Source organism: Agelaius tricolor, unplaced genomic scaffold, assembly GCF_023055355.1.
Source record: "Agelaius tricolor isolate 1412-34295 unplaced genomic scaffold, bAgeTri1.0.p SCAF_1, whole genome shotgun sequence".
Taxonomy (NCBI): Eukaryota; Metazoa; Chordata; class Aves; order Passeriformes; family Icteridae; genus Agelaius; species Agelaius tricolor.
In genome coordinates this window covers 58,773,247-58,788,907 of record NW_027269261.1, presented here as the reverse complement: position 1 = coordinate 58,788,907, position 15,661 = coordinate 58,773,247, and the positions used below count along the sequence as shown (strand labels likewise).

General features: G+C 40.3%; 1 protein-coding gene across 3 annotated transcripts; it reads left to right on the top strand.

Moving 5' to 3' along the window:
- Positions 1–439: 439 nt before the first annotated feature.
- Positions 440–14,766, top strand: TBPL1 (TATA-box binding protein like 1). Of its 3 annotated transcripts, none has more exons than XM_071436321.1 (7): positions 440–643; positions 6,320–6,506; positions 7,143–7,225; positions 8,107–8,170; positions 9,893–9,996; positions 10,095–10,189; positions 13,067–14,766. In XM_071436321.1, exons 2-7 carry the CDS (start codon positions 6,372–6,374, stop codon positions 13,135–13,137), a joined length of 552 nt encoding a protein of 183 aa, XP_071292422.1. In that variant the 5' UTR covers positions 440–643; positions 6,320–6,371; the 3' UTR covers positions 13,138–14,766. The 3 variants fall into 3 exon arrangements, with proteins under 3 accessions (XP_071292422.1, XP_071292432.1, XP_071292441.1); XM_071436331.1 differs by lacking the exon at positions 440–643 and adding an exon at positions 650–792; XM_071436340.1 differs by lacking the exon at positions 440–643 and adding an exon at positions 919–1,252.
- Positions 14,767–15,661: the final 895 nt, after the last annotated feature.

Here is a 15,661-nt window from a genome sequence, read left to right as displayed (position 1 = left end):
AATGTGCATCAGCTCTCCAGCGGCTCCGCTGGCAAAGGCGCTGCCTCGGACGTGGCCGAGCCGAAGCCTGTTATCAGTTCTACAAGCTCTAGGACACGAGACAATGGCAGAAACTGATGCACAGGAAGTTCCAGCTGAACATGAGGAAGAACTTCTTTACTGTGCGGCTGATCGCGCTCTGGAACAGCTTGTCCAGAGACGTTGTGGAGTCTCCCTCACCGGAGATACTCAAGAACCGCCCGGACCCAATTCTGTGCCATGTGCTCTGAACGACCCTGCTTGAGCAGGGAGGTCGGACCGGAAGACCCGCTGTGGTCCCGTCAGACATGCCCCGCTCTGTGATTCCGTGCGGAGCGGCGGGCCCGTCCGGGGCGTACGGTGACTCCGGGGGCGGCGGACGACAGCGGAAGCGCTGCAAGCGCGGCCCCCTCCGTCCCCTCCTCCCTCCCTCCCTCCCGCCGCCGCCACTTCCGGCGGCCGCTCTAGCCGCGCCGCGTCTATGCCCGCGGCGCTGGGGGATGTTTATTGTCGCGGGGAGTCGGCTCAGCACCCGGAACGCCGCCGGGCGACCGGCACTCACTGACCGGCACCGCGCTGCGCCCTGCCCTGCCCCGCCCCGCCCCGACCGCCGCCCGCCCGCACGGTAACGGCCGCCGCCCGCCGACGGGCCGCGCTCCTCCTCCTCCTCCTCCCCCTCGCCGCCGTCTCGGGTCCGCGGGCCCGGCCGCAGCCGCCGCCGCCGTTGAGCCCCCGCGTCCCGTCCCTCTCCGCCGCCGCCCCTGCCCGGCCGAGGTGAGGGAGGCGGCGCGGGGCCTCCCCCGCCTCGCCGCGGCCCTGCCGGTGCCTCCCGCCGCGGTGCCGATCGCGCCCGGGGCAGCGGGGCGTGCGTGGCCGGGGCCGCCGGGGCAGGGAGAGGGAGGAAGGGGCAGGGCATCCTGCGGGGGAACGGCCCGTTCCCGGCCGGCCCGCCCGGCCCCGAGGGCTTTGTGGCGGCCCCGTGCCCTGCGGCGGCCGATGCCCGCACAAGCCGGCGCTGCCGAGCGGCGGAGCTCGGCGTGGCCAGGCCGCCTTGCTGCCTGCGCTTTGTTTGTGCCGTGCTGGCCGCAGAAGTTTCGGGCCGGGGTTGAGAGGGGAGAAGGAATAGTTGTTGACCAGAGCGTTGTGACGCTGGCGCATGTAGGGCTTTGAGTGGGATTCCCAGCAGCGGGAATAGGAAGGGTACTCGTGCTTCTTCAGCTGGGACGCGCAAATGGTAAAAATGTTTGACTGGGAGGGGGTGAGAGGCTTACCCGTTGCCTTAAAATATTTTGTTACAGCTAAACATTTTACTTTTCTTACGTCGTTTAATCATGTTGGAATGGCCACCGAACTTGTTGGTTCGGACTTTTGTCGTACTTACGATGATTTTCCACATATTATAAAGACCAAAAGGATTCTTCTTAATGCTTGGCAGTCAAGTACTCCTGGATGTTTTAAGGGAAAGATGGCACAAACTTGAGTTCAAATGCTTTGAATATGAATGGACCTTTTGGTGAGAGAAAGATTTGAGGAAAATGGCGTGTAATGAATTATTTAAAATATGCTTTCTTGTCTTGCTCTATATACTCTTTGGTTTTATTCTTGCAAATGGATTTGTGTTGGACGACCCTACGGAGATGCAGTGGGCTTATCCAAGAGCAGGATTGATGTCCTACTTGCTTATGATATAGCTGGTATTATCACTCTCTGCATGGATCTAATGGAACAAATCCTTGCTTAGATGCTGGCTTTGCACGTATTTGAAAATTTTCTCCCCCAAAATATAAATAGTCATGACTCTACAAACCTTGAACGGTGAGAACAGTAGCTTCAAGATGGCCTTTTGCTTTAGGCACAGTTTACCTTGCCATTGTAACAGAAAGTAAAAGCATGCACAACTAGCTCAGTGGCTGGAACTAAGAAAGTTGTTTGGAGCAGAGAATGTTCTGCACAGACAATAGTAACTATGTTGCTCTTGTTTTCAGGGAGTCATTCACCAGCCACTGTGATCTTAGCGTGCCTAAGAATTCCAGCAGATTTCAGAGGAGTGTCACCTCCGGCATTCCATATGGACCTGTTTCCTGAGGGGCTGAACACAAATCTTTAAAAGTACATCTTCAGTGGAAGGATGTAATCATCTCTCCCCATTCCTGGGAGGCTTTATTTATTCTCCATTCTCATATGGAAACGTCCTGTAGAGGTTCATGTTAATTTCTTCAAAGATGCTTTTCAGGCATTAGTTTGACAAATGTCAACTGACACAGTAGTGACCAATATCCCTTCAGCTAGGCTGTTGGAATTCTTTGTGGAGTTGGTCAGTTTGTGAACTGCTTTGGAGAAAGGTTAAAAATAACCAGTAAAAGTTGCTTATACTTAGGCTGATGGTGAAAAAGGTGTTTATTAAACTGTTCTGACATTAACATAATCATTGTTAGATATCCCCCATCTACCTTTATAGCTCTGAGTTTCTTGGATCAAAGCTAGTCAAGAGCTTAAAATAATACTTTGTTTATATACCCCATCCCAAGTGCCTTTCCTTTTTCTTTGATGATGGTGCTGTGGTTGGTTTGAAACTTTCTGAAGACAGACTGCTGGCTTTTTTAAGATTGTAAGATTTCCGTGCAGGGTGTTTTGTCTTCACGTGTGTTTATAGAGTATCTAAAATAGTATGTCTATGATTCTAACAGTGGATGTAGAGGTAATGCTTTAAGAACTTGAGTGTTCATTCCTCCCTCCAAAGTATTTCTTATTCTGTGGAGTTTCTCTAGTTTCAGAGTAGGATACATTACAGTGTCAAATATCCTTGCATTAGCTTCTGTTGTTGTTTTTATTTTTGTGTTATCATGATTAATCTAGCTACTTTTTTTCCCTTTTTTTTTTCCTCTTAAGGTAATTTTTCAGATATATCCCTGAAATCTATGTTGAAAAGAAAGAACAATCCTCTAAAATTTCTCTGATAAAACAAAATAATGCAAATTTCTGCAGAGAGGTATTTCAGCTTGTTTCCTCTGTCGGGATAGATTGTGTTAAGCTGGTGCAAAACAATTTGAAATCAAAGTTAGCTAGTTTCTTGTGTTGGGGAAAGTCAAATGAAGTACATAATCTAAAAGAAATGCTGCACATTTAGACAAATTATTTTCAAATTTAGCCTATTATTAAATTAGTGTTAGCTGGCAAAGCATAATTTTAGAAATGAGATTTAGACTGCCAAAATTCTACAGTTCAGATGAGAGAACCTTCAAAGGACAAAATTAATCAACAAAACCTAAGCTGAGCTCAACTTAAGCGCTTGCAAATCCAGAACTGGAAAGAACCTGATGTTTGGTTTCTACTCAACCTCTCTGTTCTGCTAGTGTAACTGCATAAGTATGGAATATAAATAGGCTTATAAGTAAGGAACACTATTTTCCCCATTTTGCAAAAAGATATGGAAATGCAGAAATTCAGGTTTTGGGAAATAACAGTCAGTGCTACGGTGGTGTGTATGAATAGCAGAGAATACAAGAGACAGCTGGGAAAGAGAAGGATCAGAATGTTCCAGCTGGTCATGCTTTCTGGAGATACGTGTAATAAGAGCAAGATCTTTCTTTCTTGGACGTTGTTAGACCTTTTTCACAAATACGTTCTTCAGTTGTTTTTTTTTAATGTAGTCCATGTATTTGTATTTTTTAGGAAAGTTTAAGTTGCTTTTGTTCTCATGGTTCCTCTGAATTTAAAGTTATTTAAGGCTTCCAAAGGAAAGGTAACAGGACATCTTCTCTGTAGATTTCTTTTCCTTTTTTGTAAGTAAGGTATGAGGCATTAAAATGAATATTTAAATCAAAGACTGTGATATGTTAATGCTTACTTACTGCTTGATCGCAAGTATCCAAGCCTAGAAACATTTTGATTTACCCAATCTTTCCAAACCATGCCTTGGAAGAGTTTTAACGGTGTATTTGTATGCTTAGTAGGAATGGGTGTGTTCAAAATCATTGACATCATGTATAGAAGTTGAAATTAAAAAGCCCTTCCCTTAGTATCTGTTGTCTTGAGCTTTCAGAACGTGGCTAATTAAAATGGAGGCACACCACTGTAATCTGTGTAATTTTTCTCGTCTTAATATCTATGCAAGTAGATTGTACTTCTAACCAAGATACATTGTAATTGCTGAAAACATCCTTACTGACAGCTCCACAGCTGCCTTTTTGCCTTAATAATAGATCTTTTCCTTTTGAATTGTAATTTTCCTCTCTTTGCAACCACTTTTTCCTTTGTTCTGTATGAGCATGTGACTTTTCTCCCTGGTTCTTTTGAAGATAAGCCATGTTTTATGGGGACGTTATCATACAATACTATGGTTTGCTTGGATGTTAGCAACCTTTCGGTGGTGTTATGCACAACTCTGATGTTCTTTCAGAATGTAGATGGAAGCTGAGTGTGCCAGCAGATCCTTGCTGATAATTGGGAGATGCTGATAATTGGAGGTATCTTGTTGACAATCTTTCCTGGGTTCCAGTAAGAGCCAGGAGTCGGAGCCAGGGTGGAAAACAAATGCCTCTCTGAAGATGCCACGGGTTCCAGCTCTGTGCTGGCCCTGCCTGCATGCCATTCAAAATCTGCACATGTGCTATCTTTGGATCTGGTGCCGTAAATTACTTTCCCAATCTGTAGTAGTCCATCAAAACCAGATGGGATAAGTAATTTCTGACTTTGAGGATTCATGTAATTTTTGGTTCAATAAAAAAGATTAATAAAGGGATCTGGGAGTACTAATTAGTTACTGTTTGTTCTCTTCTTTGCCTGCATTCCCTCCACCCCCACACATAACCTTTGGTTTTTATGTTTTCTTCTTGCTATTTATTCATCTCTTTTCTGTATTATCATCCATCTTGCCTTTTCTTATATTGGACAAGCCAACAATTACAGAATAATTCTTTCAGCAGGGAACAAGCTGCAGAGTGTAAGCAGGAGCCACCACAGCAGCTGACGCAGTACGTTGTGCACATCTGCCGTGTAGTTTGTTACTTCTCTGTTGTCAGTGAGTGGTAGTCAAAGGTGCAGCTTGAGTTCTCCATTATAGACTATGTCATGATGTTTAGGAAGGCAAAGTCAGATGAAAATACTGATAATAGCATTAATGTTGTATCTTGAAGATTTTTAATATAGAACATAAGGCCAAAACATTTAAAGTGATATAAATACATCACAGTCTGTTAGGTATGTTATTGTTCTTGATGCACAGTGTCCTGCTTCTTCCATGGCAGTGACCATGTGGAGCATTTCACATACGTGACAGGTTTTTTTTTCTTTGCTTTCCTTTTTATTTATTTTGAATGAAATATTGCTAAAATATTTATGTAAGTCCTTTTCACTGTATACCAGTGATCTTGCTCTTGCTCTCATTTCTTCACCTGAGATCTATTTGAGATGCTTGCTGTCTTGGCTTTGTATGGTTCCAGAAGAGATGTCGGGTGTTCTTGGGCTGGGATGAGTGGTAGCCCAGCTGCTGGAGTTAGGATTCTCTTTCCCAGTGAGGTGTGTGTGAGGAGTGCTGTCTTTGAGCATGGATGCTTCCTGGGTGCCTTAGGTTGGCAGTGCATGCATTGGGTGGCCATCCCATGCCTTCACAGTTACCTGTGCTTTTCCTCAGGAGCATTCCATCTCACTCTGCCTGTACAGTGCCTTCCTGTGGGCAGTGCAGACAGTCAGCCCAGGCTGCTGCTGCCACCAGGACATTTTGTGTAATTTACTTTGAGCTATTATTGGGAGAGATAGGCCAAGAGTGCTGGATGAAGATGGGAAAGCTGTGGTAGCAGGCTGTCTACAGACTGCAGTTTGTGTAACCGGTGTTAGTTCAAAGTTATTCATAGGCTTATCCATTCCAACACAAATGTCAAACTGTTCAGAATTATCAACTTCAGCAGTCAGAGAAGTGTATTTTCCTGAGGTGTCTAATGACATCCTCAAATGAGCTGAGGAAAGATTATCCACTGGAGCTATGGAAGAAGTTTCAGTAATCTTTACAGTGTCTTAATATGCTTAGTAAGAATTGTAACATATTTAACTGGCAATTTAAAATACTCTTATATATATGTGTCTATGCACTTCATTTCTGTTAAGTCTGGCAACATGGCTTTGAACAAGTTACCTCCTATTTTAGAGCACAAAGGATGCAGACCTCCCCCTCCCCTCACATTGTTAAATGAGTCAGAATGTCGTGTCTTCTGCTTCTTGTCTTTTTTAAGGGGCAAATGTATACAATGGCATTAACAGGCAATTTTCTATTGGTATGTTTAATTTTATCATTTTTCCTTCTCAGGATGTGATCTTCGTGGTGAGCTGGTGGGAAAATTGAGTTGTAAATCACCCCAATGGATGCAGACAGTGATGTTGCACTGGACATTTTAATCACAAATGTAGTGTGTGTTTTTAGAACAAGATGTCATTTAAACTTGAGGAAGATTGCATTAGAGGGAGCAAATGTGATATACAAGCGTGATGTTGGGGTAAGAGATTCAGCATTAAACCTTGATTATCCTTAAATAACCTTAATGTTTTTAGAAATGTTCCTTCAGCTAAACATTCTTCTACCTAACACCTGTGTATGGTGGATAAAGAAAAGCAGAATTTTCTTTCTCTATTTTGCTTGCTGTAGGTATTTAGTTACTAATACATTACTGTACAGAAATGGGAGTGATGAAATGCTGTCTCAGGAGACAGCATTTGGTGAGGTGAATATTGGGTACAAGGTATGTGATGAGACCTCTTAGACCTCAGGGTCTGTTTTGCCTCCCAAAATTTGATCACTGTGTCAAGAAAATATATCTTGATACAGAGTCAGCAATGTAAAATCATTGTAATAAGAAAAAATCAGCATGGTGGTTGTAGTTTTCAGCTTTTTATTCAGTGAAAAATACCTTCATTTTATCTATTCTGTGTACACTGAATCATTGGCTATTTCATGCTTATTTTGCTCTTCTCAGGAGCTAGGCTTTTTAAGTACTGAAAGAGATGAAGGAGCAGTTCAAGCTTATCAAGGGAGTTTTAGTGTAACTTTAGTTGATTTGGGTAACAGGTATTTTTTTTTCTGGTATGAAATTTAATTGCTGCTAGTTTCCAATTTTTCTACTTTTCTTTTTTAGAAGGTTTTAATGAAGCTTAGGAAACCTAGGATTACGGCCACAATTTGGTCCTCAGGAAAAGTTATTTGCACAGGAGCCACAAGGTGAGTTCATGAAGATTCTTTCTCTACCTCTAAATCCTAGTGTATTTTAAAATACAACATTATAAATGAAGAAGAGGTAGTTCTGGCTGCTACTTAAATTGGTTCACACTGGATCACATGTAGATCCTAGATTTGGGAGGAAGTTTTCTATGTGAAGTGTTTGTGTCAGATAGTGTTGAAATCTTAAACAGCATCAGTTTGGCCTTCTTGGGAGAACAGCAGGGAAAACTGCCTTGTTAAGAAAATCCCAAAGAGATTTGAGAAGCCTTTAAGAATTCTGTGTGTTTAGCTAGAAGTTGAGACTTGGGAAGGGATGACCTTTCCCAAGGATATCTCTTTATTTTTAAAAAAAAACCCACCTGAATTTAATCAAGTTTTACAGTGTTGAGGGACTGAAAAGAAGCAAAAGCAAACTCAGTTCAGAGACATCTGACACTCACTAAACTCTTAAGAACTGAATTCCTTTAATATATGTCTGCATTTCAAAGTAAGGATAAGTCAAGGTAAAAGAGTAAATTTGCATACTTTCTGTGTATGATCTCTGTTCCAAAATTAAAGAGGATTGTTCCGGCTGTTAACTCCAGACTACCCATGATCTTATTTATCTGTTAAGGGTGCTTAAAACCATGTGTGATTAAAACATGTCTCTCACTTCAGCTTGAGCCAAGTGCCAAGATACTCTGCAAATAGGGCATGAAAGACTCCATTGGAATGTCTATCTAGTTAAAATGTAGGATGAAGTGAAGGCTGTCCATGGGATCATGGTTGATGTGCTACATTATATAATGGTTCATCTTGTAGTCTGAGTAGTGGTGTGTGTGTGTGCACAACTATATACTCTATTTCTGCTAATGCTAGATTCTTTTTTTTCTCCTTTATAGTGAAGAAGAAGCTAAATTTGGTGCCAGACGACTAGCTCGTAGTCTACAGAAACTAGGTTTTCAGGTAATTCTGATGAAAAAGGACTTGCATGACTCAAGCAGTGCTGGTAGTTTGGTTTTTTTTAGAAAGAAACAAAGAAGAGGGAGCATAATGATTTAGCAGTTAATGTGTTTTCGCTCAAATGGCCCTTTTGTGTAGGAATACATTTTCCAGATGCTGGTTAAAGAGAAGCTGTTTTGTTTTGTGGATTTGAGTTTTGTTTGGCAGCTCAGAGCGGTGCTTCTTCACTGGATAATGAACTACAAAATTTGTTTAATATATGAACAGATGTGTCTTAGATAGAATGTACTATGTCTCAAAAGATTTATTTGGAAAATACTGAAACTTAACTGTAATTTGAACATAATTGTCACTCATTTCTAATGGAATAGCAGATACATTGCCATCTGAATAAAGGCAAGTTTGAGCTTCTTAAATTAAAGAGGAAGGGAGAAAAGTGCTCCTGCACTGTCATGTTGCACAGCTGGAAATATGCCAAATAAAATGCTTAGGACAGGAAACACCCTCTTTTATCTGGGTTTGGGTTAACATTGCCAGTCAGAAACACCACTTGCGTTTCATAGTAAGGATTGAAAAACAGCAACATGAACCACTTAAAATTACACAACTTGGTGCTCTAAAACTTCCTGATAGTCTGTTGTGCTGTTTAAACACAGATTCAATTTAGGGACAGACAATTAAACAGACACAGCAGCTGTCATTTCCAGGGAAAGACTACTTTTGATTATAGTACATCAAGGCAGTGGTGGCAGCCTATGCTGGTAATGCTGCATCGGACCCCAGCAAAAGTGTGACACTCCTACTGTCACAAATGCGTACTTCGAACCCAGCCCTTTAAAGTTGGAATGGAATGTTAAGTCAGTGAAGTGCACAGTACTTCCAGGGTGGATACACCAAGTTTTGTCATAAAGTGAGCAGTTTGTATTTTGAAGATTAAGTTGATTTAAGGCTAAGTTGCTTCTTTCTAACTATCTTTCCAACTATATTTCTAAGTGTAGATTGAAGAAGAGCGGCCATTTAAAGTTTAGGCAACCTCAGAAAATGAGCAAAAGTGTCCCCAGTGACATTGCCAACGCTGACCTGTCAGCAGTGCAGTTTCTTCGTATAGCAGTTGTCTGTTGGCTATTTTGTTGTCATCTAAAGGGTCCGTGGTAGAGAATAACTGAAAGTTATTCAAATAGTTTGGGTTGGGTTTCAGAAAGTTACAGAGTAGAAAACCAGTTTGCTCTACTCGCCACTGGACAATAAAGCAAAAGTTGTCACCTTTTTTCTTATTCTTAGCTTTAATACAAATGGTATTTAGCAACAAGGCATTAAAGAAGTTTGCAACAATATTTAAGCATTTTCTCTGCTTACTATGATGTTCCATGAGCTGTTAAATTTAGTTTATTTTCAGTGGGGAGGTGTTTAGTACATCAGTTTGAGTTGTTTCTGTATCTCATCCTTAAACTGTACTATAACCATACTGCTGTAGTGACCATGATACAGCTGTGAGGTATCTAGTTCAGCAGTTACTTCACCACAGAAGGATAATGTAAATGTTCTGAGTCCATTAAGTACTCTTAGATGCCTATTAGAAAAGCATCAGTCTCAAGATTCTAATTTTGACCCATCAAAATATTCTAGGTAGTAGCCTTGTCTTTTTTTTTTTTTTTTTTTTTTGCAACCCATGCATCTGACTTGGTGTAAATTCTAATGTCTTTTTTTCCTGTCTCTTTTGAAAAGGTAATTTTCACAGATTTTAAAGTTGTGAATGTTTTAGCAGTGTGCAACATGCCCTTTGAGATAAGATTGCCAGAATTTACGAAGAATAACAGACCTCATGCGAGGTACGTAGGATTTTAAAGAATTTTAGTCCTGGACTACTTCTTAAGTTTTATTTTTCAGTTCTAGATCTCTCTTTTTTACTTTTCATTTTGTTTTCTAGTTATGAACCAGAACTTCATCCTGCCGTGTGTTACAGAATAAAATCTCTCAGAGCTACCTTACAGATTTTTTCCACAGGCAGTATCACAGTTACAGGTATTTTAATGTCAAAAAATAAATATTTAACTTGTTGGGAATATTTAACTTTAGAGCCAGTAGGTTTGGGAAAACAAGATTTTTAAAACAGTCAAACAAATATGTTGAAAGGATTTAGTTTCCCTGTGCTAGCACCTTGTTTGTTTTTGAGTGAAAGTGCCAGAAGAGTTGGAGAGAAAGTGTTATTATTGTAGGTTCAAAAAATTAGTTAGACTGAATGTACCCAATCTGTTTTATTAATGAAACCAAAAGTAAGGTAGCACTTAAGAATGCAGGTAATTATTGTTTATTTAAATATTTGAATTTTCTTCCTTTTTTTCTTCCATTTGTAGAGATGTTAACTACACTGCATTTAGCATTAACATCCCTTCCATAAATACATATTTCCAAATTGCAGATTTATGGAAACTCATAGGATAGTATAGCACTTTGTATAGTGTAGCATAAATGAAGCGGACCAATAATTTACAGTTCTTCAGACTTGTGCTCTTGTCTTTTAAAGCTCAGCTAAGAGAACAACCACTGAATCACAGGCATCAGTGATTTTTCCCATGTAATCGAGACATGGTTGTTCTGTGTCTTGGAGAGGCCAGCAATCTTTTCTTCTCACTTCATCATTTTCATTTTTCATTCTCTTTTCTGTTTGTTTGTGAGATGTCCCCCGCCGGTGTCCAGGTACAAGAAGTCATTTTTTCAGACAATACATGTTAAAATGATCCAAAACAAAAAAAAAACATTTCGTATCACGTTTGCAGGAATTATGTCTTGCAGTTGTTAGAGCTCAGCTGCTGGTTCAGAAGCTGAGTAAGGATTTCTTTTATTTTCCCATCTTATTTCAAATGCCTATGCCTATGCAGAACATTAACCACAAGATATTGGAAGCAGTGTTTTCTAAAGAAGACAAACTTCCATCAGATTCAGTAATCTAAAAATGAAGGACTAAAAAGTACTTCAAGATTCCAGTATATGTTTGGAACAGTGCAACTGGTCTAGCCAAAACTAGAAACTAAATTTAAAATAAATAAGAAGCAGTATCACTGCAGTAATAAAAAGCTCTCAGCATGTCTTGTCAGCCTCCTAATGAGATTCAACTTCTCTGTAATATTCTTATTACTTCATTGCTTACAGAATCACTTCCATATTTTTAGAAATTTTCCTTTCAAATAGGAAGGTAAATATGGTAAACATAGAAGTTTTGCATACTTCTAGTTTAGTTGTTGCAGTGAGTTTGAAAAATTAACTCAGACCTCTGTTGATTTTCTAGGTTTCTGCTTTGCCTCTTCTAGAGGAAAAAAATGTTCTGAGTCTTACGCTTCTTATTCTAAAAATGACTTAAATTACTTTTCAGCTATAGTGCACTCCTTCTCAAGTGTGCTCAGATGAAGTTTCCTTTAAAGATTCATGTTTCTGTAGTACTAGTACTTGTATACCTCTGCCTTAGAGAATTTTGAGATACATAATTAGAAATGTTACAAAAAACCCAGGAAGGTGAGTTCTTTTCATGAGACAAGTATAAAAAGATTTTGTTACTTTCATGAAAGATAGTAAAAATCACTAGCATGTAATAGAAAGAAGTATTGTTTCTTTGATTCCAAAATGAAAAATGAGGGGTTGTTTAGGGGGATTGTGTTGTTTTGGTATGTTCTTTCCTTCTCTTATATGCCCTAGAATGATGATCCAGTTTTTATATCTCTTCAGCCTTAGAGAGAGTAGTATTTTTTTTGCTGGAACTATTTGCCTACTCGTATTCTCACTATTTGAAGGCTTCTCCTTTCCTGAGAACTCTCTTTTCTAATAGCAGCCAAGTTTAAGGAGGGTGCAGTATCTACCCAGAAGACAAATACCTTTCACTAGGCTTGTTTTATCTGGGTGTTTCACTCAACCAGTTTGAAAGGAAGAATCCTATTCTTGTCCATTTGCTTTCTGACTGAGCACGTAAAACAATAATTACTTAAATAACTTATGCTTAAGTTGTTTTTGGGAGTAATTTTGAACAGTTCTCTATACTTGGAAGAAACTTTTGAAGTCTAAAGTGGGGTTACAAAACCCTGCATTCCTACTCATCAAAGCATATAAGAAATTGCTGTTCTCCTTTACCTGCATCACCAATCTTCTATTCAGAATTAATATCTTCCAGGATGTTACTGCTCACTTATTTGCAATCTTAATTTTTCGTTGGCTAAAGTGGCCTGGTACTACCAGCAAGCATTGCTAGGTCATTTTTCATTTTCTTTGCCTGGATACTCACAGATTATGTTAGATAACCCTCTTATGCTTCATCCTGAGATGATAAAACCATTCCCTGGCTTGCAGGTTTTGTCGTGAGATCAGTGATGAAGCTATTTGCAAAACCTGGGATAGAAAGTAATAGTTTCTAATTTTCAAACCTATAATAACCTTGCTTGAAATGTACTTCAGTTAAATCCAGCATTATTTAACAGTAGCTTTTGTTGGTAGATTTTTAAAGCAAGAGTGAGAAGTGGCTAGGCTTGAAGAAATACAAATTTTTAGATTACCATAAGTAAAAGAACTAATTTACCTCTGCCACTCAGCCTCTTCTCTGGGCTGTTTAAGCCAGTAAATTGAAAATCAGCCAAGTTGTTATGAAATTAAATGACAGTATTATTTAACTGTAATCTGTCCATTGACAAATGTAGAACATCTTGCAGATTTACAAGAAAAGACTTTCACATGAAAAGCGATCAGAGAAAATCTGTTAAGTTAGGAGAAATGGGGGAGAACTTGTTATTGTCTGTGGTATGAAGTTGTGATTGCTAATAATATTAAGGTTTTTTTAAAGGTACTGTTGTTATTTTAATTTCTGATTCCCTGAATTTTCTCTTCCTACTGCCTTTTTTTTTTTAAACTGTGTCTTAGGGCCAAACGTAAAGGCTGTTGCCAGTGCTGTGGAACAGATTTATCCATTCGTGTTTGAAAGCAGGAAATAAATTTTGTAATTCACCACTTGATGGTTAGGTTCCCTAACCGAGCACCTTCAAAGACTGCTGCACATTGGACTAAAAGCAAAAAGGAAAACTGGACCAACCATAGCAGAGGAATACAGACTCTTTTACTTGCTCATGGCCACAGTATAGACTCCAGTTCTTTTGGATTTTACTCTTAACAGTGCTGTATTGTAAAAACGGAAGTTTACAAGATACGAAATTGCTGCTTTTAAAAAGACATTCTATTTATTTTTGCAGTAATTTCTGTGTATTCATAAGCAAAGCTGTCACGATGTGCACTACCTTTAAGACATTTTTTTTTTTAGCTTGAGCTTGTGTTTTATTTGTGAATAGTCTTTTACATTTTTGTATGCTGAATATTGGGCACCAAAGAAGCTGTAAAAGTTATCTTTTTCACCTGATGAATGTGCACAAATAAAAGTTTGGAAAATATTTCTCTTCATACCTGTTCTGTTATATTCCTTCCCTTTTTATATTACAATTAAAATTGTATAGTTGCAAATTAATTTGAAACAATGTAAGAATAGTCTTTTGCTGATACCTTCTGTTTCTGTTTGTAGTATGTGTAAAACTTTGTGCTTGGGCTAGATTGAAATCTATAGTAGTTACGTATGTTTATCTGAGGATGAAATTTGGTTTGTTCCCAGTTCTCTTAACTACATGCCAGACTTCAAGTATTTTCTTGTTGTTACATGAAGAGAAGACATTTCTAAATATAAAGGTCTACAGCAAGTGTTTTCCTGTAGATGAATCGTAGAATATGCTGAGTTGGAAGGGAGCCATCAGGATCACCGAGTCCAACTCCTGGCCCTGTGCATGACACCCCAAGAGTCACACCCTGTGCCTGAGAGCAGTGTCCAAATGCTTCTTGAACTCTGTCAGGCTGGTGCTGTCACTACTTCCCTGGGGAGCCTGCTCCAGTGCCCAAACACCCTCTGGGTGAAAAGCTTTTTCCTGATACCTGTCCTAAAGCTCCTCTGAGTCAGCTTCACGCTGTTTCCTCAAGTCCTCTCACTGGCCACAAGAGTAAAGAGATCGGTACCTGCCCTTCTGCTTCCCCTCGTGAGGATGCTGAAGACCACAATGAGGTCTCTCCTCAGTCTCCTCTCCTCCAAGCTGAACAAACCAAGTGACCTCAGCCCTTCATAAGGCTTCCCCTCCAGACCCTTCACCATCCTTGCAGCCTGCCCTTGGACGCTGTCTGATAGCTTAATTACGTTATCAACTTATGAAGCTACTGTAGAAAAAACAACTGCCTTGTCCACCTACTCAATGCAAAAGAAAAATTTTAAATGTGAACTTCAGGAAAATTGTTGTGCTTCAACTGGAGAAGATGTTGTGGTCACTCTAATCCAGCCCCAGCCTATTGCTGAAAAATTAACACAGACCTTTTCTACACTCTTCTTACTGTATACTGTTTTGATGACAGGAGCTGCCAACAAGCAGTGAAGCTTGATTCTGGCATGTATTATTATTAGTATTAATCTTGGACTTGGAAGCCAGTAGATGTTTCTCTCAGTAAGTGCACATTTGAAGCAGAAGAGAGGTGAATGCTTAAAAGTAACTGCAAATGCTACTTTTAAAAAGATACAATAAATATGTATAAATGTATGTAATGTCTTTTTTCCCTATCTCACCAAAGAGAAATGTAACACTGCTCTTGCATGCTGCAGGTAGTGTTCCCTCCTAGGGGGTGCTAAAAATAGTAAACTGAGCTGTTACTGTACCAAAAATCACAGCTTCCAAAGAAAAGGTGGAAGAACAGCTGGAGGAAGCAAATGCCTGGCATGACGGATTTCATCTGCCTGATGGGGTAATGTAGAACTTGGGGCTGTCCATAGTGACTTTGTGCAGAAAGTATGTAAAGGAAGGAGTAGTATGGGAGATGCTTCACCAAATCCCCTCAGAACAAAAAGAAACAGAATTTTGCCATAAGTTGTAAGTAGTATATTCATAAAGGCCTTTTGGAACTCTGTAGGTGTCAGAGAAAAGTTTGGGTTAGAAGGGACCTTCAAGATCATCTTGTTGCAGCCCCCCTGCCATGGGGCAGGGACTCCTTCCACTAGACCAGGTTGCTCAAAGCCCCATCCAACCTGGCCTTGAACACATCCAAGGATGGGGCATCCACAACTCCAGGCAATCTGTTCCAGTGCCTCACCATCCTCACAGTAAAAAATTTCTTCCTTACACCTAATCTAAACTTACCCTCTTTTAGTTTAAAGCTGCTCCTCCTTGTCCTGTCACCACATGGCCTTGTGAAAAGTCCCTCTCCATCTTTCTTAGAGGTTACTTTTGGGTAGTGGCAAGTTGCAGTTAGGTCTTCTCTTTTCCAGATGAACAATTCCAATTCTCTCAGCCTTTTCTCATAGGACCTTTCTCATATTCTGTCCCTCTCATCATCTTGGTGGCCTCCTCTGGACTCATTCCAGCAGGTCCATGTCCTTCCTGTGCTGGGAGCCCAGAGCTGATGCAGCACTGCAGGTGGGCTCTCACCAGAGCAGAGGGA

Coding starts and splice junctions, on each gene's coding strand:
- TBPL1 (XM_071436321.1), top strand. CDS start 6,372: ATGGATGCAGACAGTGATGTTGCACTGGACATTTTAATCACAAATGTA. Junction 6,507..7,142: donor TATACAAGCGTGATGTTGGG/GTAAGAGATTCA, acceptor TTTCTTTTTTAG/AAGGTTTTAATGAAGCTTAG. Junction 8,171..9,892: donor TACAGAAACTAGGTTTTCAG/GTAATTCTGATG, acceptor TCTTTTGAAAAG/GTAATTTTCACAGATTTTAA.